The sequence below is a fragment of the Hylobates moloch genome, unplaced genomic scaffold (genome assembly GCF_009828535.3).
Source record: "Hylobates moloch isolate HMO894 unplaced genomic scaffold, HMol_V3 SCAFFOLD_4, whole genome shotgun sequence".
NCBI lineage: Eukaryota > Metazoa > Chordata > Mammalia > Primates > Hylobatidae > Hylobates > Hylobates moloch.
Genome location: NW_026652279.1, coordinates 89,163,384 through 89,182,133, shown reverse-complemented (window position 1 = coordinate 89,182,133; position 18,750 = coordinate 89,163,384). Strand labels below are relative to the sequence as shown.

The 18,750-nt window shown below is 39.7% G+C and overlaps 1 protein-coding gene across 2 annotated transcripts in view; it reads left to right on the top strand.

The window, feature by feature from the left end:
• The window catches only part of RXFP2 (relaxin family peptide receptor 2), a 63,330-nt gene extending 47,247 nt beyond the window's left edge, over positions 1-16,083 (top strand). For both annotated transcript variants that reach the window (XM_032149154.2, XM_032149153.1), the window contains 6 exons: positions 3-74; positions 1,733-1,804; positions 4,425-4,654; positions 5,302-5,712; positions 9,884-10,102; positions 14,840-16,083. In XM_032149154.2, the coding sequence (XP_032005045.1) occupies positions 3-74; positions 1,733-1,804; positions 4,425-4,654; positions 5,302-5,712; positions 9,884-10,102; positions 14,840-15,099 (1,264 nt within the window). In that variant the 3' untranslated portion in view covers positions 15,100-16,083. The remainder of the gene's footprint in view (positions 1-2; positions 75-1,732; positions 1,805-4,424; positions 4,655-5,301; positions 5,713-9,883; positions 10,103-14,839) is intronic.
• The last annotated feature ends 2,667 nt before the right edge of the window (positions 16,084-18,750 follow it).

Sequence of the window (18,750 nt, the reverse complement as noted above, 5' to 3'; positions counted from 1 at the left end):
AGGAACCTGTCATCCAATCCTCTTATGTATCTTCACAAGAACCAGTTTGAAAGTCTTAAACAACTTCAGTCTCTGTAAGTGAAATATTACAATTATATTGATTATAATTTTAGTGGATGTACTTAGAGACACATTTATTTTTAAATGGGTATTTTGCACACAGGAGCATGCATTTCAGACAATTGTGAATATCACTGATCCCATCAAGTACATACTGAATGACAAATAAGCCTCATTATTTACCATTCAACATGTATGAAGTCCATTTCTGTACTTGAAGAAGTTTTCAAGAATGTCCTTCTTGAAAACTGGGTTCATGTGGCAAAATTTCATCCTACAGTTTTCACAAAGAATTAAATTTGCAATAGTTTTGTTTCTAAAAGTTTGGTTAAAACAAATTATGTAAGACTTGCCTGCTTTTTTTGTATTTTAGTAGAGACGGAGTTTCATTGTGTTGCCCAGGCTGGTCTCAAACTCCTGAGCTCAGACAATTCACCTGCCTTGGCCTCCCAAAGTGCTAGGATTATAGGCGTGAGCCACCATGCCTGCCCGGTCTTTCTTTTTTTCCTACGATTCATTTACCCATTTATTTCACAAACATGTCTTAGCCACCAACTTACACAAAGCATTGTTTTAGCACTTGGGGTACAGTGGCCTCTGCTCTTCAGGATGCTATAGGTTATTAATCAAATAATCACAGAATCCATATAAAGCTGAAACTGTACAAGTCAAGGAGAGAGCCAGAGAGGGGAAAAAAAAAAGGAAAATCAAACCTTTAGAAAGGGCTTAGAGTCTCCTGTGAGAGGGGCCACGCAATTACTCAGTAGTATAACAGCTTTCTCAGATTTCATTTCTGACTTCTAAAAAGCAAGGACTCCTTGGGCAAAGGAAAACTCAGAACTATGTTGAGAAATCTTTATTCGGATTAGTCAAAAAGAAACCAAGTGAGAATCAGACATATTTCAAAATAAACATTAAAAGCAAAAGGCTTCTGTCCTTTTAGATCGTCTCTCTCTATCTGCTTCCTGAGAACATGGCAGCTCTTAATTCATACCATCCTAAAGAGATCTTCAAAGTGTCCACATTAGTAGAAGCAAGCATTGAGGTCAACTAAGAGAACAGGAGTGATCCTTGGATCCCTTTGAGGACATTTTATGGGGCCTGAAGGATTTAAAGGAATTTAATTAAATTTAACTTAAATTTAATTAAAGGAATTCTAAGACATACCACTGGTGTCTTAGAAGACTCCTGAATTGGAGTTCCTCTTGCTACCTTCATGGTTTTCCATCCTAAAGACACATAGGCCAGGAAGAAATGATCATATTTAAATCCAGATTCTCACAAAACTCACTTCAGTGATGCTCTCAGGTTGGAAATATCATCTCCTGAATGAAACCCTCTAATTCCTATGGCATTACTTATATTAATAAAATCAAACTACAGAGCCAATTTCATAATTACACAAATCACCACTGCCATTCTTAAATCAAAGAAATGAATGAATATGTTCTATTAGAATGTAATTCTGCATGTGAAATGACACAATCAGTGCTAAACTGCAGGAGGCATAAATAGAAACAGCCATTTTCTAAGATAGTGTACGTAAAACTTTCATCCTAATTTGCATTGGTAACATAAGATCTTGAAGCATTATATTTCAGATATGATGAAGAATGCAATTATTAAAACATTTCATCTCAACACCATTAAACCTATTGTGTGTATTTTCCAGAGACCTGGAAAGGATAGAGATTCCAAATATAAACACACGAATGTTTCAACCCATGAAGAATCTTTCTCACATGTACGTATATATAAAAAATGGAGGAGGAAGCACGGTAAAATGTTTCAAATTATCTCCTGCAAACTGTCTAATGTATCACTGCAATGTGTTTCTATGCAACAAAAGTCGTTTTATTGAGAACTTTTTAATTTTGTCACCTTTGGTCCCTGTTCAAATAGAGTTCAAAATTATGATGTGCCGACATGAATGACCCTTCTCTCTGGAAACACGCTGTTTATCCAATTGAGGCCCAATAAGAGATCAGGGTACCAGAATGCCACATATTACACAAGATGAAGTCACTGGCTAAATGGTACTCAGGCGACCTGGAAACATTAATTCACCTCTCATGAATGAGCAGTCGGCTGCTCTAAGATTTGAGCCCTTAGGAAGAAAGGTGCTATATAAATTACAGGTGTTGTTACTGTTACTAAGTGCACTACAAAATGGAGGTAATTAATCTTTATAGTAGTTTTTGATAAGTCACTTTAGTATATTTGGCTAAAGTGCACTGTGTAAGTTGTATTAATATATGTGTTCATAATTATTTATCAACTGTGTAATCTATGTGTTCATGATTTCAAAAATTAACCATTGTTATCTACAAAAATAGGGAGGATTCAATGTAAGATTACAAGTTGGGTGCAGCAAGTGGATGAAATGGTTGCTGTGAAGGTGCTCTTTCGGGAGAACATTTTGTTTATGTCTGTGCAGTAGGTGTGATTACTAAAAGACAAGTGTTTGATGCATTTCCACATGGTTTTGTTCATTTTCTTCTGTGGCACTATTAGATAAATATTTAATGAGGATATCACTTCCTTGTTGTAGGCAGAATATGAGGTCTTCTTAGAATAGAGAAATGCAACCTATTTAGAACGTGATGGAGAAACTGCTGTGTTAAATATAGACCTCAGGCCAAGGTCAAGAAGCGGTCAACAATTAAGAGAAAACACATTAGCTTAGTTACTTCCCTACTAAGTAACCTGCTTACTCTTCTTTCATATTCCTTGTCCTTTATTTATTGAAACATCCCCACCTTGTCACCCCCATCCCTTTCACCTGACAACACGTAGTGTGGTCACAGCGCAAGGGGACCCTGAACCACTGAGAGATGCTAGATGGTTCGATCTGAAGATAGCAGACATAATGGAATCCTAAAAGGACCAAGAAGTCAAGCCAAGTGTGTGCCAGGGACTCCAGGGAAGGAGAAGAAAAGAGAGTTCATTATAGGTCAGGTTCCTTTAATTGGATGCCAGATATTAGGAAGCTGAACTGTAAGCTACTTGAAGGCAAGAATTGCCTCCTGTATCTCTTCCTGACACACCCAGTGCTAAATTATTCATCATCCACTTGCTGATCCAAGAAGTATTTGTTGAGTACCTACATGTGCCAGGCACTGCTTTAGACACCAGGGACATAATGATGAACAAAAGAGAGGATGTCTGTGCCTGAGAGCTTCCACTTAGCTTTGGGAACCAGAGAGTAAAGGAGCAAGCGAGTAAATAGTGAGTAAGTGCTACAGATTTAAATAAAGCAAGGTAAGGGATAGAAGGAGGATTGAGGATTACCACTGAGGTGGATGGAAGTTGGAGTGAGGTGACATTTGAGCAGATCTGAGCGGAGGCAGAAAGCAGCCCTGGCAGTATCCAGGGGAAGAATCTTCCAGGCAGGGGCATAAGCAAAAGCAAAGCTCTGAGTAGGGCATGAGCATGGCTTGTCTGAGGGTGTGTATCTGGGTGGAGTAAGCATTGCAGGGTAAGAGACGAGGTGGTGCAGGCAGCCAGGGGTCTGATGCCAGGCAGCCTTGGTCTAGAAACTGAATTGAGAAATAACAAAAAGTGAATTAAACTGACAGCAAAGAGCAGGAAAGTGAACTGAAAGAAGTAGCAAACGAATACAAATAGAGTAAGTTTTATGAAAGAAAATTCTAAACACACAGGTTTGAGGGATGGCGATGGCCAAATGACCTCACCAATTCCAGCACTTCCAGATGCCTTGTGCCCAGAGATCCCAACTCCATTGACCACAAACAAACTTATTTTCCCATAGAAATTAAGTCCTTCCAGACCCTGGTAAGAAATCTGTGTTTAAGGCAGCTGCTTCTCTTCCCAGATCCAGTGAGAATGCATTTTCCTAGCATCAGAGGTCCTCCCTTCCTGCCAGTGTCAGGGAAGAGGAGGCTAGTTAAAGTCAGTAGACCTCGGTGTTTAAAACTCAGGACAAGACAGAAATGCTCTAGGTGAGCAACAATAGGCTTTTCCCTTCCCAAGCCCAAGCTCCTGAAAGTTTCCTGGAGATCACTTTGACAAGGATAATCCACTTTTCATAATACCTTACAGAATAATCAACAAACCAATGTGACCAGGGAACATAGAGCCCCTGAGATTTCAAATTTTCATGTCCTCCCAAACTCTCCTCATCCAAGTTACTGAATTCCTATGTCCTTTAGGTTCCTCATCTTTAAAAGGATACTGCCTAGTATTTCATGAAGAATTCTTTAATTATATAAACACTACTAAACAAAAATAAACAAACCTAGTGAAGTTGTATACCTAGCATGGAGTTGCAGCCTCGATAGGATTGCAACTGTAGTTTCTGTATCATTGCCGCAAAGTGACGCTTTTTTTCCCTTTGACTTTAGTTATTTCAAAAACTTTCGATACTGCTCCTATGCTCCCCATGTCCGAATATGTATGCCCTTGACGGACGGCATTTCTTCATTTGAGGACCTCTTGGCTAACAATATCCTCAGAATATTTGTCTGGGTTATAGCTTTCATTACCTGCTTTGGAAATCTTTTTGTCATTGGCATGAGATCTTTCATTAAAGCTGAAAACACAACTCACGCTATGTCCATCAAAATCCTTTGTTGTAAGTATGTTTCCAATATAAGTAGATTTAGGGTATCTTCTGTGAGTTGTGCACTAGATATATATATATGTATTTATTGGCTTTCAACAAATGGCATTTAATGTGAATTATACATCCTGGGCACATTTTTTGTTCTAAATATAAAAGTTCTGGCTGTTTATGGCTTTGTTTTAGGTTGTACGACCTTACAGTGGCCTGCTTTCAGGAGTATGTCTTGGGAATGGGCTAATAGGGAACCAGTGAGTCAAGTGACAGATTTTAAAGTTTTGTGGGTGATAAAACTAAGCTGAACTTCAATTACAACGATACCTAAGCTCATTAGGCCCAGAAAATGACTCCCTTTATTAACTCTGAAGATACTATATGTTAATTGTTTAACAACCAGTCCTTCCTCCTTCCAGAAAATTCCCATTCCCATTTTTTTAAACTACAAAATAAAAGCATAGTGTAGTACTTTAGAAATATTACAGATTTTTAAGTCCACTCGCTTCTTGGTACTCTGGTAGAGGTTTACATTAGTTTATTTGACGTAAGATGAAAGGAACTAGATCTAATTAGAAAATTAAAATCTGGAAATAGACTTAATCAGAAAACTAAAACAGAGACATTGGAAACTGATGACATACACTGTTTCGATTCTTCCACAGGTGCTGACTGCCTGATGGGTGTTTACTTGTTTTTTGTTGGCTTTTTCGATATAAAATACCGAGGGCAGTATCAGAAGTATGCCTTGCTGTGGATGGAGAGCGTGCAGTGCCGCCTCATGGGGTTCCTGGCCATGCTGTCCACCGAAGTCTCTGTCCTGCTACTGACCTACTTGACTTTGGAGAAGTTCCTGGTCATTGTCTTCCCCTTCAGTAACATTCGGCCTGGAAAACGGCAGACCTCAGTCATCCTCATTTGCATCTGGATGGCGGGATTTTTAATAGCTGTGATTCCATTTTGGAATGAGGATTATTTTGGAAACTTTTATGGGAAAAATGGAGTATGTTTCCCACTTTATTATGACCAAACAGAAGATATTGGAAGCAAAGGGTATTCTCTTGGAATTTTCCTAGGTAAATTATATTTTTTCATTTCCTAGAAAAACATAATTTTGCTAGAAATACTTTAAATTTCAGCAAAGGTGGATTTGTTTATTTCAGAAAGTGAGGTAATATAGTCAAGACTGTCTCCTTTTTTACAAAAAAAAAGTTTTTACTACTGTGTTTATTGAAGTTTTTATTAAACTTTTTGTTAGACAATATTTAGTGTGGAAAATAAATATATGCTACCAGGATCTCTGGATGATCTTTTTATTATCCATAAGATCCTTTGATTTCATGTTTATATGAAACAACTACGAGCTGGAAGAATTCCAGTTTAGTGCCTCATCCTGTAAACCTACCAAGTTATTTAAACTCTTTTTTTTTTTACAATCTAGTTATGAGTTAAATAAATAATAATAAAACTCAGGAAACTGACAAGTAAGAGATATCTGAATGGAAATACCAGGAAGGTTTATTGCCTTTGTTAAATGCAGCTGTTAAGTCAGCAATCTAAGGATGCTTAATAAAGCTCTTTCCTTTCCAGTTTTCTCAATTCTTTCTAATACTTGGAAAAGAAGACCCTGTGTTCTTTAGAAATGAATGACAAGTTTAGCCCTTTAAAGTTAAAAACACTTTTTTTCTATTTTCTAATATGTATCCCTCCTGCTTAAAATCAAGGCCTTTCCCATGTCCTCTCTTTGGGGCGATCTTCTTTTGACTTTCTCTTCTAATCTTTTCTTCCCATCCAAGGAGCCAACAAGCTCTTCTGTCCTTTCTTTTTCTTCAAAATTTGCTTCTGCTGCTGCTCTTTCCAGTCTCTACCCACTGCTGTTGCCTTAGTTGGAAAGCTTACTCCCTCAACCCTGAATTATTACCTTATCCCTTACTGGTCTCATAACCTCTAGGGCCTTCCCCTTCCTCTCATTTATCTATTCACTACCATTGTTATATTCTCTGACTATCAAAAGGACTGTGTACACCTCCACTCAGAGACTTTCAATGGCTCCCTAGTACTATCAAGGTCAAGTTTAAATTAGTCACTTAAAACTCATCATGACATGACCCTAACCATCATGCCCAGTTCTTCTCCATTACTCCTTCTCTTCCTCCTCTGAAAAACAGAACATTTAGTTTGCACCACTTTAGTAATACCCCTTACACACTACCCTATTTGGTAGTTATTTGGTCATAGATATGTCACTCCCAGGATCCAGAGTATTATAGGCTATTCTTTGTATTTCCTTATCATTCATTCCCTCATTACTCCTAACATAGGTGCACTTAATAGAGACTCTCCCTGAAACACACCACACACACACACACACACACACACACACACACACACAGCCCATGACATGCATTGTTTCAATAGGCATTTATTCAGCACTCACCATAGGCTGTGCACTATATACTATATTGGGTACTGGAGATAACAACAGATCCAGCCTCAAAGGCCTTACAGACCACAGAGGAGTAGGCGGACAAGTCAACATGTCCTCACATCACACACAGGCTGATAAATGCTATCAAGGAAGAGTACAGAATGTTCTAGGAGCCCCAGATCTGAGGAACAGGGAAGGCTTCCCAAAAGAAATGAATTCAACATGAGGCCCAAAGGATGAGGAGGAATCAGCCAAGCGAAGGCAGAGGAGGGAGGGGTGGGGTCTGTGTTCCAGGAAGACAGTGGATTCCCAGGCTCAAAGCCAGGGAACGGGGTAAGATGAAGGACTGAAGAAACTCATTTGGTGGAACATACCATGCAGGCATGGAGCTCGGCCCAAAGGGGTTAAGTATCTGGGATATCTTCCAGATAGATAAAGAGAGAGTCACACACACACACACACACACACACACACACACACACACAAAATCATCATCATCATCAATTTGCATATGAGAGGAAGAGTCCCAGAGCTCTAAAGTACAATTTTTTTTCTGTTTGAAGAATATAAGAATACATAATTTTTAATTAATGTTTTATTTGAAAATAGTTTTCATTTTAGAAAAGGTGCAAAGAGGCCGGGCGCAGTGGCTCACGCCTGTAATCCCAGCACTTTGGGAGGCCGAGGAGGGCGGATCACGAGGTCAGGAGATCGAGACCATACTGGCTAACACGCTGAAACTCCGACTCTACTAAAAATACAAAAAAAAAAAAAGCCGGGCGAGGTGGCGGGCGCCTGTAGTCCCAGCTACTCGGGAGGCTGAGGCAGGAGAATGGTGTGAACCCCGGGGGGCGGAGCCTGCAGTGAGCCGAGATCGCGCCACTGCACTGCACTCCAGCCTGGGCGACAGCGAGACTCCATCTCAAAAAAAAAAAAAAAAAAAAAAAGAAAAGGTGCAAAGATAGTACAATTTTCCACATACGCCCCATCTGGTTTCCCCTATTGTTAACATCTTTCTTATATTACTATCGTGCATTTAGAGCATACACTTTTTTTTTTTTCTTTTTTTTTGAGACAGAGACTTGCCCTGTCTCCCAGGCTGGAGGGCAGTAGCGCCATCTTGGCTCACTGCAACCTCCGCCTCCCAGGTCAAAGTGATTCTTTCGCCTCAGACTCCCAAGTAGCTGGGATTACAGGTGCCCACCACCATGCCCAGCTAAATTTTGTATTTTTAGTAGAGTCCAGGTTTCACCATGTTGGCCAGGTTGGTCTCGAACTCCTGACCTCAAGTGATCTGCCCACCTCGGTTTCCCAAAGTGCTGGGATTACAGGTGTGAGCAACCACGCCCAGCCTAGAACATACACTTTTGATCCTTTCTGTAAGTCTGCTATCAGAACTTGGGGCAGGGGAGCATCTTCTAACAGAGTGATTATCTTTTACGCGTAACTAAATTTTTTGGAAAGAGGCCTAAGACAACTAGTTTTATAAAATTTTGCCGTATGGCTTTATACTATGATTTCATTGAATACGAAATGATTTGGATAAAAATAACAGATCACCTTGAATTTAAAGTATTTTTACCCTAGACTTCACCAATCTTACCTACAGTCTAGGTTCACATTCATATTTTTTAACAACTTTGCAAATATATGCAAGTCTTATTTTCACTGTGAGAAATGAGATGATCACTCAGGATTTTAGCGACAGCAAGAATAAAGCAAAGAGTGACTGAGAAGTCAGCATGAAAGGTAATAGTGATGTTAGGTGGGAATCTTGTGAATATATTTGGGCCCAAAAGAGTAATTCACATAGCTGAATTTTTAACTTTTTTCTTATTTTTTTTTTTATAAAATTAGTCTAAAGGTTCTGAACCACAGTAGTTTAATTTACTGTAAGAAACATGAAGAAAAATAAACAGAAATACGTTTTTGTTCTATGTGTTATTCTTAAGACCAAAAACATTAGGAATAATGTTTCTCAGACAATTATATTCATGATAAATTCCAAAGTTATTTTATTCATTTTTTAAAATTATTTTTATTTATTTTTATTCTTTTATTATTCATGTTTAGAGGATAATAAAATGTGGTTGTTTTTATTTTTTGAGACGTACGTATGATTACAGTAATCCCTTAAGGTTTGAATTTGCAGACAGCTAAAAACAAAAATAGCTTCTTTTCATGCTTTAAAAGAGCTAGAGTTTTCTTCATGATATGCCTAGATCTGAATTTTAGAAGTCTATAATTCCTCATAAGGGTTTATGTATTTGAAATCTCTTTTGCATCTGGTGAACCCAATTTCTTTGTTTTTATTCACTTGAACCTGGGTTTTACCTAACACCACTGGGCTTGTATAAAAGATGTTTCCTGGAAGTGCCCGTGGAAGAGGCACTGTATTTAACATTTAAGTACAGGTTAAGCATTTGTAATTTGAAAACCCAAAATTTGAAATGCTCCAAAATATGGAACTTTTTGAGCATCAACATGATGCCACAAGTGGAAAATTCCACACCTGAAGCTTTTGTTGTCTGATGGTTCAATGTATACAAACTTTGTTTCATGCACAAGATTATTTAAAATATTTTACAAAATTACTTTCAGACTATGTGTATAAGGTGTATACGAAACATAAATTTTGTGTTTAGACTTGGGAACCATTTCCAAGATATATCATTATGAATGTGCAAATATTCCAAAATCCAAAATCCAACACATTTCTGGTTTCAAACATTTTGGATAAGGGATACTCAACCTGTACCACGGTAATTTTACTGTTGACTTTTATGCCTGAGATGTTAAAAGTGTGCTTTTCCCAACAGGTGTGAACTTGCTGGCTTTTCTCATCATTATGTTTTCCTATATTACTATGTTCTGTTCCATTAAAAAAACCGCCTTGCAGACCACAGAAGTAAGGAATCGTTTTGGAAGAGAGGTGGCTGTTGCAAATCGTTTCTTTTTTATAGTGTTCTCTGATGCCATCTGCTGGATTCCTGTATTTGTAATTAAAATCCTTTCCCTCTTCCGGGTGGAAATACCAGGTCAGTCTCTTCTATCATTCCCAAGTATAATACATCGTGCCTTCTTATGTCCTTCTTTTGACAATGCCAGAGTCTAGGACACATAATAAATTACCCATAAAAACCTACAATTTCAATACAAAGAGTTATTTCCCTCCATGTTTTATAATCAGTATTATAAAACAGAAACTGAGTAGTGGTGCAATCCAACCAGGAATAATAAAAAGCAGGAGCTACAGAGAAACTAAGTCTGAGTATCTTGCTTCTATCTGAGCAAGACATTGGTTCTTCACTAGGATTATGCATAAAAAAATCAAAATATACATGCCCAGGTTCCACCCGGACTGTTTTGTCTCTAGAGGCTAAGACCTATAGATGGATGTTATGTAAAAATTCCCCCGTGATTCTGATGCACACGCATCTGGCTAGAACCACCATTCTATTCCATGGTCCTAGCCATAAAATGTCATGCTGGGCTCTGCAGAGCACGAGATATTTCCTGAAAGAGTCTCCTCCAAAAGGCCAAATTCCCTGAACACACCACTACTTCAACCAGAGAAAATCACATTTCCTTAGCAGAATTTCACCTGAAGCCCCTTCTGGAATCTAGAGATCACAGCTATTTAGGGGCCACCACCCAGGGCTTTAACCTAACTCTCAGTAAAATAGTTTGGAATCATCGTCAACCTACTGTTCCGGCCGATAGCAGATCTACTTGGGAGTTGATCCAAGACAGTAATTGTGTCTTATACATCTTGACTCCTCAGTGTCAAGCAGGATGCCTGATATTTTGATAGTCCTTATGAAAGAGTGATGAATGCACAGACGATAAACAGCTGTAACAACCTATGTCCCTCCTGTGCACTCAGTTGTGAGGCTATGTCAAATACCTTGCTGCAAAATACCACAAAACATTCACAACATCCTCTTAAGCTATCAGTTCTGTCTCCACATGGCACAGATGTTCATCAGGCCGTGTAGGATATGAAAGTGAAAATTAGGAAGGAGATCAGGTCAGGGCTGAATACTTGGAAGCCTTTGCTGGGCGGTGAGAGAAGAAGCTGTAAGAGGGTTTTGTGGGAGGTCGTGTGGGGACAGCCAGTTGCACGTGAAGAACAGAGTTAATTAAATGTTAACAGTCACATTTGTTCACTTGATGAACAGCCTCCAATCTATTACTGCTACCTGGACATCTCAATTTTATACCCTAACCTTTCAAATTCAGCAGGACAAAAGTGTCCGTTGGCCTCCATTGCTCATGGAACAAAGTCCAAGTGCTGGGGTGAGCATTATAATATTTCTTACCTCCCACCCTCACACACTGTGATCCAGGCCCACTGGAATGATTGGGCTTTGTTTTCTATGCTTTTCTGAGAAGACACCAGCCTTTCCTGAAGCTGTGCCCCCAAACTGGATTATACTTTCACCTTCTAAGATTCTAGCCTACTAAACATCACTTCCCATCCTCCAAGGCTCAACCCAAATACTCCCCCTTCTATGGTGCAGTGCCATTTTCGATCTCTTCTCACCCCACTTTCATGCAATCCAGTTGCTTAAACGTCCATGATGGTTTGTTTACACCTCGTTTATTGGCCTCATGTGAACTGCCTCATAGCGACACTATTTCTGAGTGTGTCCATTGTGTCCTTCAGATGATAACCTTGGGGAGGCATGTATGTCTTATTCTTCTGTGCATTTTCCACAGTGTTTTTCACATTGTGTTTTCGAGTAAATGATTAGTCAACTAAAGAAGGTGAGCTGGTCCAAGAGTGATGGAATAGGGGATCAGTCTCATCAACCCCCTCCCCACTACTGTATCCACACTTTCTTAAAAAAAAAAAAAGATGGAGTCTCGCTCTGTTGCCCAGGCTGGAGTGCAGTGGTGTGATCCCAACCGACTGCAACCTCTGCCTCCCTGGTTCAAGCGATTCTCATGCCTCAGCCTCCCGAGTAGCTGGGATTACAGATGTGAACCACCACACCTGGTTAATTTTTATATTTTTAGTAGAGACGGGGTTTCACCATGTTGGCCAGGCTGGTCTCGAACTCCTGACCCCAAGTGATCTGCCCCCCTGCCTTGGACTCCTAAAGTGCTGGGATTACAAGCATGAGCCACCATGCCTGACCCCGTCCCCACACCTTTTGATGTGCTTTCCCACTTGTATGATGCAGCCTGGTGTGGTGGAAGAAGGACCTGGCAACAAGCAAGGCGGAGGTCCTGGGTTCCTCTCCTGCCCCTGACACTGACCTGTTGAGAGATCTCAGGGAGACCATCTCACCTCACCTCAATGAGACTACCTCTAGATGGTCTCTCAAATTCCTGCCTGTTTTAATCTTCTTTGAGGCTTTTTCTCTCTGTATGAGACCACTAGGACTGCAAAGGACTTCCAGTTCTGCAGTCTGGAAGTCCAAGATCAGAGTGTCAGCAGGTTTGATTTCTCCTGAGCCCCTCTCATTGCCTCACAGGAGGCATCCGCTCTGCTGTGTCCTCACACGGCAGCAGGGCTCATCATCCTCAGCGAGTCTATGACACCTCAGATCATGATAAGCTTAGTAAATACCCCCATGAAGGGAACTAGAACAGTAGAACATTGTCTTGTGGAAACATTATTGAGCCACACACCAGTCTTTCTTTACATGTATAGTTCAATAGTCTGAGGTTTGTCTTGAACACCTCAGTGGAACCAGGAAAAAATGTCATGATCACAGTTGACAAAGCTTCTTCTTGCTTGCCCAGCTTCCCATGGTGTTTTAAGAAATGCTGCCTTCACTGACCTAAACCAACCCTGTCCCCACCATCCAAGAAGTCCGGCGTTTACTGGTCATGGCATGTCACTGACAGTACCTGGGGTCACCCAAAAGATAGGCCAGAGTTAGACTATCTCAGAACTCAGCTGCTGCTAATCTTATAAGAAGTCTCATCCCAGCACTTTGGGAGTCCAAGGTGGGCAGATCACGAGGTCAGGAGATCGAGACCATCCTGGCTAACTCGGTGAAACCCCGTCTCTACTCAAAATATACAAAAAATTAGCCGGGCATGGTGGTGGGTTCCTGTAGTCCCAGCTACTCAGGAGGCTGAGGCAGGAGAATGGCATGAACCTGGGAGGCAGAGCTTGCAGTGAGCCGAGATAGTGCCACTGCACTCCAGCCTGGGCGACAGAGCGAGACTCCATTTCAAAAACAAAACAAAACAAAACAAAAACAAAAAGAAGTCTCATTCAGAGTGGAACTTAAGTCTATGGCCATACCACCCTGAACATACCTGATCTCATTCAAAGTGGAACTTACGTGGCCTATTTGCCTTTGCCTAATTGAAAGCAGGCGCTATCAGGCATTGTTTTTCTATGATGTTGGGGTGGGATTCATGATCACAATTCCCTTTGTGGGCACAACAGAAAAAGGCCACTTATTTTGTTTTTCTTCAATCACTAACTATTCAGACTGTCTAATTTTTTTAAATTAGGGACAAATAATATAAAACTCCACTTAATTTAAGACAGGCTAAAACATAATTTTTTCTTTCATATTCCTTTTAGTTGAAAAATAAGGACCAGGAAGAGAAGATAGGATAGGAAGAGAGGAAGTAAATACAGAAAAGGAGAGGAGGGAGAGCAAAGGAAAAGAAGAAGGAAGGTCAGATAAGCAGTCAGAGAAGAAATGGAAAAGGAAGAAGACATAGAGAGGAAGAACAGAAAGATACAAGAAACAAGGCAGGGTCAAGAGAAGAACAAAATAACAGTGGCTGAAGCATAAAAAAATTTATGAGATTGTGAAGGAGGAGAGCAGACAAAGGATGATGAGAGAAAGCATCATTGTTCTTACTAGCCACCTCTTCACCTAAATGGGGAGTTCCTTGAAATTGTGAAGATGTGAGAGGAAGTAGCATCCTGTGGTAAGGTTTAAGGATCTCAAGTCTTAGTGCCAAAAAAGCACATCAGCAGAGCTGACTCTGGCCCAGCCCGCTGGATTCAGTGAGCAAGTTATCACCAGCCCCCTTTAACAGAGAGAGCAGATGAAGTTGAGGAAGCATAAGTGATTCGCTCACACTCACCTAGCTAAGTGTCTGGCCACAGGATTAGGCCACGTGTAAAGGGAAAGATGCATTTCATGCTAACCAAGCAAATGAAATGATGCTCTCAGGAAGGACACTATCATTCCAAATTTCACCTCACAAAGAACTTCTTGTGACCTCTTTCCCTGAATATTCTGGTAGCATTTGTAGGGCTGCACACAAGAGAATTTCATCAAGTTTAGGGGATGCATTCCTCTTTGTTCTTCAAAGCTTTTAATAGGATAACAGGATAACCAGAATACCAGGGCAGGGCAACAAGCTTTGAGAACAGGATGGAGTTAAGACCAAGGTCAGATCTGGCTCCTGGACCAGAAGTTTCATGAACCTCACTCTATTGACTAAAGATTATTTCTTTATTTTTAAATTTTCCTATAAAGTAAGGTGATAAAATAGGAAAAAATGCATTATATAGCAATTTATAGTTTACAAAATGTTTTCACATATTTCCTCTTAATATCACAATGACCTTCACATTATTTACTGAAACTCAGAAAAGTTAAATCGTTAAGACCTTGAATTCATAGCTTCTGTGCTCTTCCAACAAAGAGATTTTCCTTCAGGTGAGAGAAAACTTAAAATGTACTGTGTCTCCCTCTCATAAATAGCATTGACTGCAAAGTGTTATTTGCATTTTATGTCTACTTAAAACTTCAACTTTCTTTTTCACACTTTGCTTCCTTTTCCAGACACAGTGACTTCCTGGATAGTGATTTTTTTCCTTCCAGTTAACAGTGCTTTGAATCCACTCCTCTATACTCTCACAACCAGCCTTTTTAAGGACAAGTTGAAACAGCTGCTGCACAAACATCGGAGGAAATCAATTTTCAAAATTAAAAAAAAAAGTTTATCTACATCCATTGTGTGGATAGAGGACTCCTCTTCCCTGAAACTTGGGGTTTTAAACAAAATAACACTTGGAGACAGTATAATGAAACCAGTTTCCTAGCAATCATTTTGGATCACTGGACTTTCAGTGGACTACCTAAAACAGGGGACAGCTTTTGGAAGATGACATCTGCAATGCTTTTCATCTTTACCAATGGCAAGCCTTTCTGCACAGAGAGCACAGCAGAATGGCTCCTGTCACCGCATTCCAATGGCAGCTGTACGATCTACCAACCGTGCTGAGGACAGCACCAAAGGTTCCTCTCCTCACCCCACATGCCTGAAAAGCACATGTGAATTCGTATACAGTGGGCTGAGGTGCAGCTGATCTCTAGCTAATCAACACAACCCACCCACAAATGACCACAGGTTGGCACTGTGTGGTCTTTCACATTGGGTTGCACTGTCCATGAAATAGAAACACTCACAACATCTGACTCCAGTGTGGCCATAATAACAGAAGTCTAACTTCTCTTTCCTTGCTTTTTCAATATCAAATAAAACCATCAGCATCCTGCTGGATTGATAGCAAAGGATTTCCAAAATATTCATCTACGCGAAGTCCTCCTCTGTGAAGGCTGGTGGAGTAGCCACTTTGAAAACAGAACTTCAGACCAGGTTACCATGTCTAACCTATGACCAGAGAGTCACACTGATGAAGCCTCATACCATTCGCCTTTTGGATTTTATTTAATGTCAGAAGAGATGAATTCTTAAGATATTTTTCTGAAGGTTGCCCAGGGCACAAAGCAAATTGGACACCTTCACTGCCAAAAACTACACTTTAATATTCTTAAAGTATAATTTCTTTAGAGCAGTATCCCTATTGCTGTCAAGTTCTGCTTTCATAAAATATGCAGATAAGAAGTGTTAAAGGGGATTCAAGAATTGTGGTTTTATTTGGGACTGTTTGCATACTCACAATGGTTTTGTTCTCATTGTTTTTAACAAAAAAGCAACTAAGTTTGGGGTTGTTTTTTGAAAATGAAACTGAAAAAAATTATATGTGAAAATGAGAATTGGGTAAATAAAATTATATTTTGCATTTGTCCATATATCATTTTAAGCTTAACAAAGACCATGGATGGGGTTTATTGACTGTTAAGCATGTTTCTCCTGATAGAGAATACAGCCAGGAAACACAGTGTTTCAGTTCACAAGACACATCCTACATTTTTCTTTCTCTTCCCCTTTTGCCACAGCATGAGGCAGTTACTTAATTTCTTCACTGTTCACTTCATTCTGAGTTCCTTTAACGAGATAAAATGTAAGCAGCTGACTAAGACCACCACTACACCTCCTATTACATATTAAATGGACACCCTTTATCCAGTAGCATCCAGAAGAGAAAGAAATTCAGAGTTTATGGGTCCCAGCCATTCTGGTAATTTACTTGTTATTACTCACTATTAACTAAAACCATAACGTGAGTTCCTTCATTTTGATCAAGTAAGATATTTCTCATGTATAATAAAAGATTTTCATTAGGATTCTAGAAATAATGTTCCTACTCATTGACTATGCTGTCCTTTCCCTTATGGCTTTAAATTTTTCTCCATCTTGTCTCTTCAGTATGATGAATTGCTTCCTAACTTGTTTTCCAGGTTTGCTGACATTTTATTAGATGTCTTTGCCAGTCCTTGATCATCTTATGAATTATTTCCTAATACATTTTCTAACACCAGGAGCATAAATAAGGGGTAGACCCTGAGCCAAGGGTATTGTAATTTTAGCACCAATGTGTGTCTCCCGTTCTTGAAAAGCATCATCCGTGGTCCATGAACCAAGTCTTTGGGAACCGTGTAAGAGCTCACACTTTACTGTAGTGCAGTGAGTGGGCGTGAGAAGAGGCACACGACCAGATGCTTTGGGGAAGGTGGCAGCTGTATGGAAAAATGGAAGCTCTACATAGGTCAGCAACATGCCAATAAATAGCATGAACTTCATATCTGATAGCTTGGTGATTTACAATCTTATTCGGTGCTGCTCTACAAGTGGAAAACCATTAGAAATATGTATTATTTTAGCAAATAATAGTCTTTAATCTGGATTGAGTGAGAACTTTTGTGCTAGGCCAAGCCTGTTTTCTAAACAGGTGGTTATGAAAATATCACCTGTGTCCATGAACCATTTTCCATGACAATATAAGCATCAATTAAATGTCACTGCAGAATTTAAGAGGCCATAGACGGTGCCATCTCTGAGTGGGAGAGGGTGTGGGCAAATCATCTTCTAACTATGCATCTGTATATGACTGATGTCTTGAAGAGGATAAGAAAAAAATACCCTAAAAAATCAATATGGAGCTTCAGATGAGTGTACAGAAGAAGGGTATGTGTTTTATTTGTGTTAGACATTGATAAGATTGTTTACACAGCTTTGCTTCATCCTAGAGGCTTTTGTTCATAGCTTTCACAGCTTTTTTTCATTCAATAGGCTATTTCAGAAATTGCAATCGACATAAACTATTCTATCAAAAGAGTTCACGTCAATTGCAATTGCTGAAATGCCTCTTGGTGGTGTGGTCAGGAGCTTCAGGAGAAATTGTATTTATTTGAGCTTTATGTACAGGTAGCACTATCACCTTTCCCCAACCCTACCCTACACCCCAGCTCCACAGCTCCATTCAGCAGGTCTCCATGGCATCATGAAGCCACAAAAGCAGGCCCATCACCCCAAGGTTTATCTCTTAAGGATGACTCTGCTCCAGATTGAGTTCGTATTTGGTGATTTGCTACAGATTTGCTCATGCTACATTTTCAAGACTTTATCTCACCCAAGGTAAAGATTTACTTTACCATCCTCAAGTTAGTAAGCAATACAGAGTTCCCGAGAGTGCACATAATAGAAAGGAGAAACCATAGAGTGTCACCAATCATATCTATCCTATTATTTTATAAACATCCCAAGGGGAGCTGACAGAAATATATCTTCCAAAATTAACCAGAAATACTTGTAAGGCACATTCCTTTTTCATTGTTTTCAATGTAGCATAAATGGGCACTTACAAATTTGCCTTAGACAACTTCACTCAAGAAACAAAATATTAATTAAAGATAAGAATTTCTATTTCTTTATTCCCTTACCCTGTTGAATAAAGAAAGGGAGAGCCATTACAAAGATCTGCTTATATATTTGCCTGTTTATATGTCAGGTTTTTTTTGGTTTTTTTTTTTTTTTTTTTTTTTTGAGACGGTATCTCACTCTGTCACCCAGGCTGGAGTGCAGTGGCGTGATCTTGGCTCACTACAAGCTCCACCTCCCAGGTTCATGCCATTCTTCTGCCTCAGCTTCCTGAGTAGCTGGGACTACAGGTGCAAGCCACCACGCCTGGCTAAATTTTTGTATTTTTAATAGAGACAGGGTTTCACTGTGTTAGCCAGGATGGTCTCAATCTCCTGACCTCGTGATCCGCCCGCCTTGGCCTCCCAAAGTGCTGGGATTGTAGGCGTGAGCCACCGTGCCCGGCCTCTGACATTCTGTTTATGCAGGATGTAAGATGCATATTTAATAATGATCATTTTCATTTTTGAGCTAGGAAAATTAAATGAAATTAGACTATTCTCTTTTTAAAGGGCTTTTCAGTAGGAGACTTCAAAGTCCTTGAGAAATACTTCCTAAAGCCCTATAAACTAATAGAACCTATTACTCAATGTATTTCATTAGAATTGTCTTCAGGATATTTCCCCACATCCCACATATAGGAGAAGTA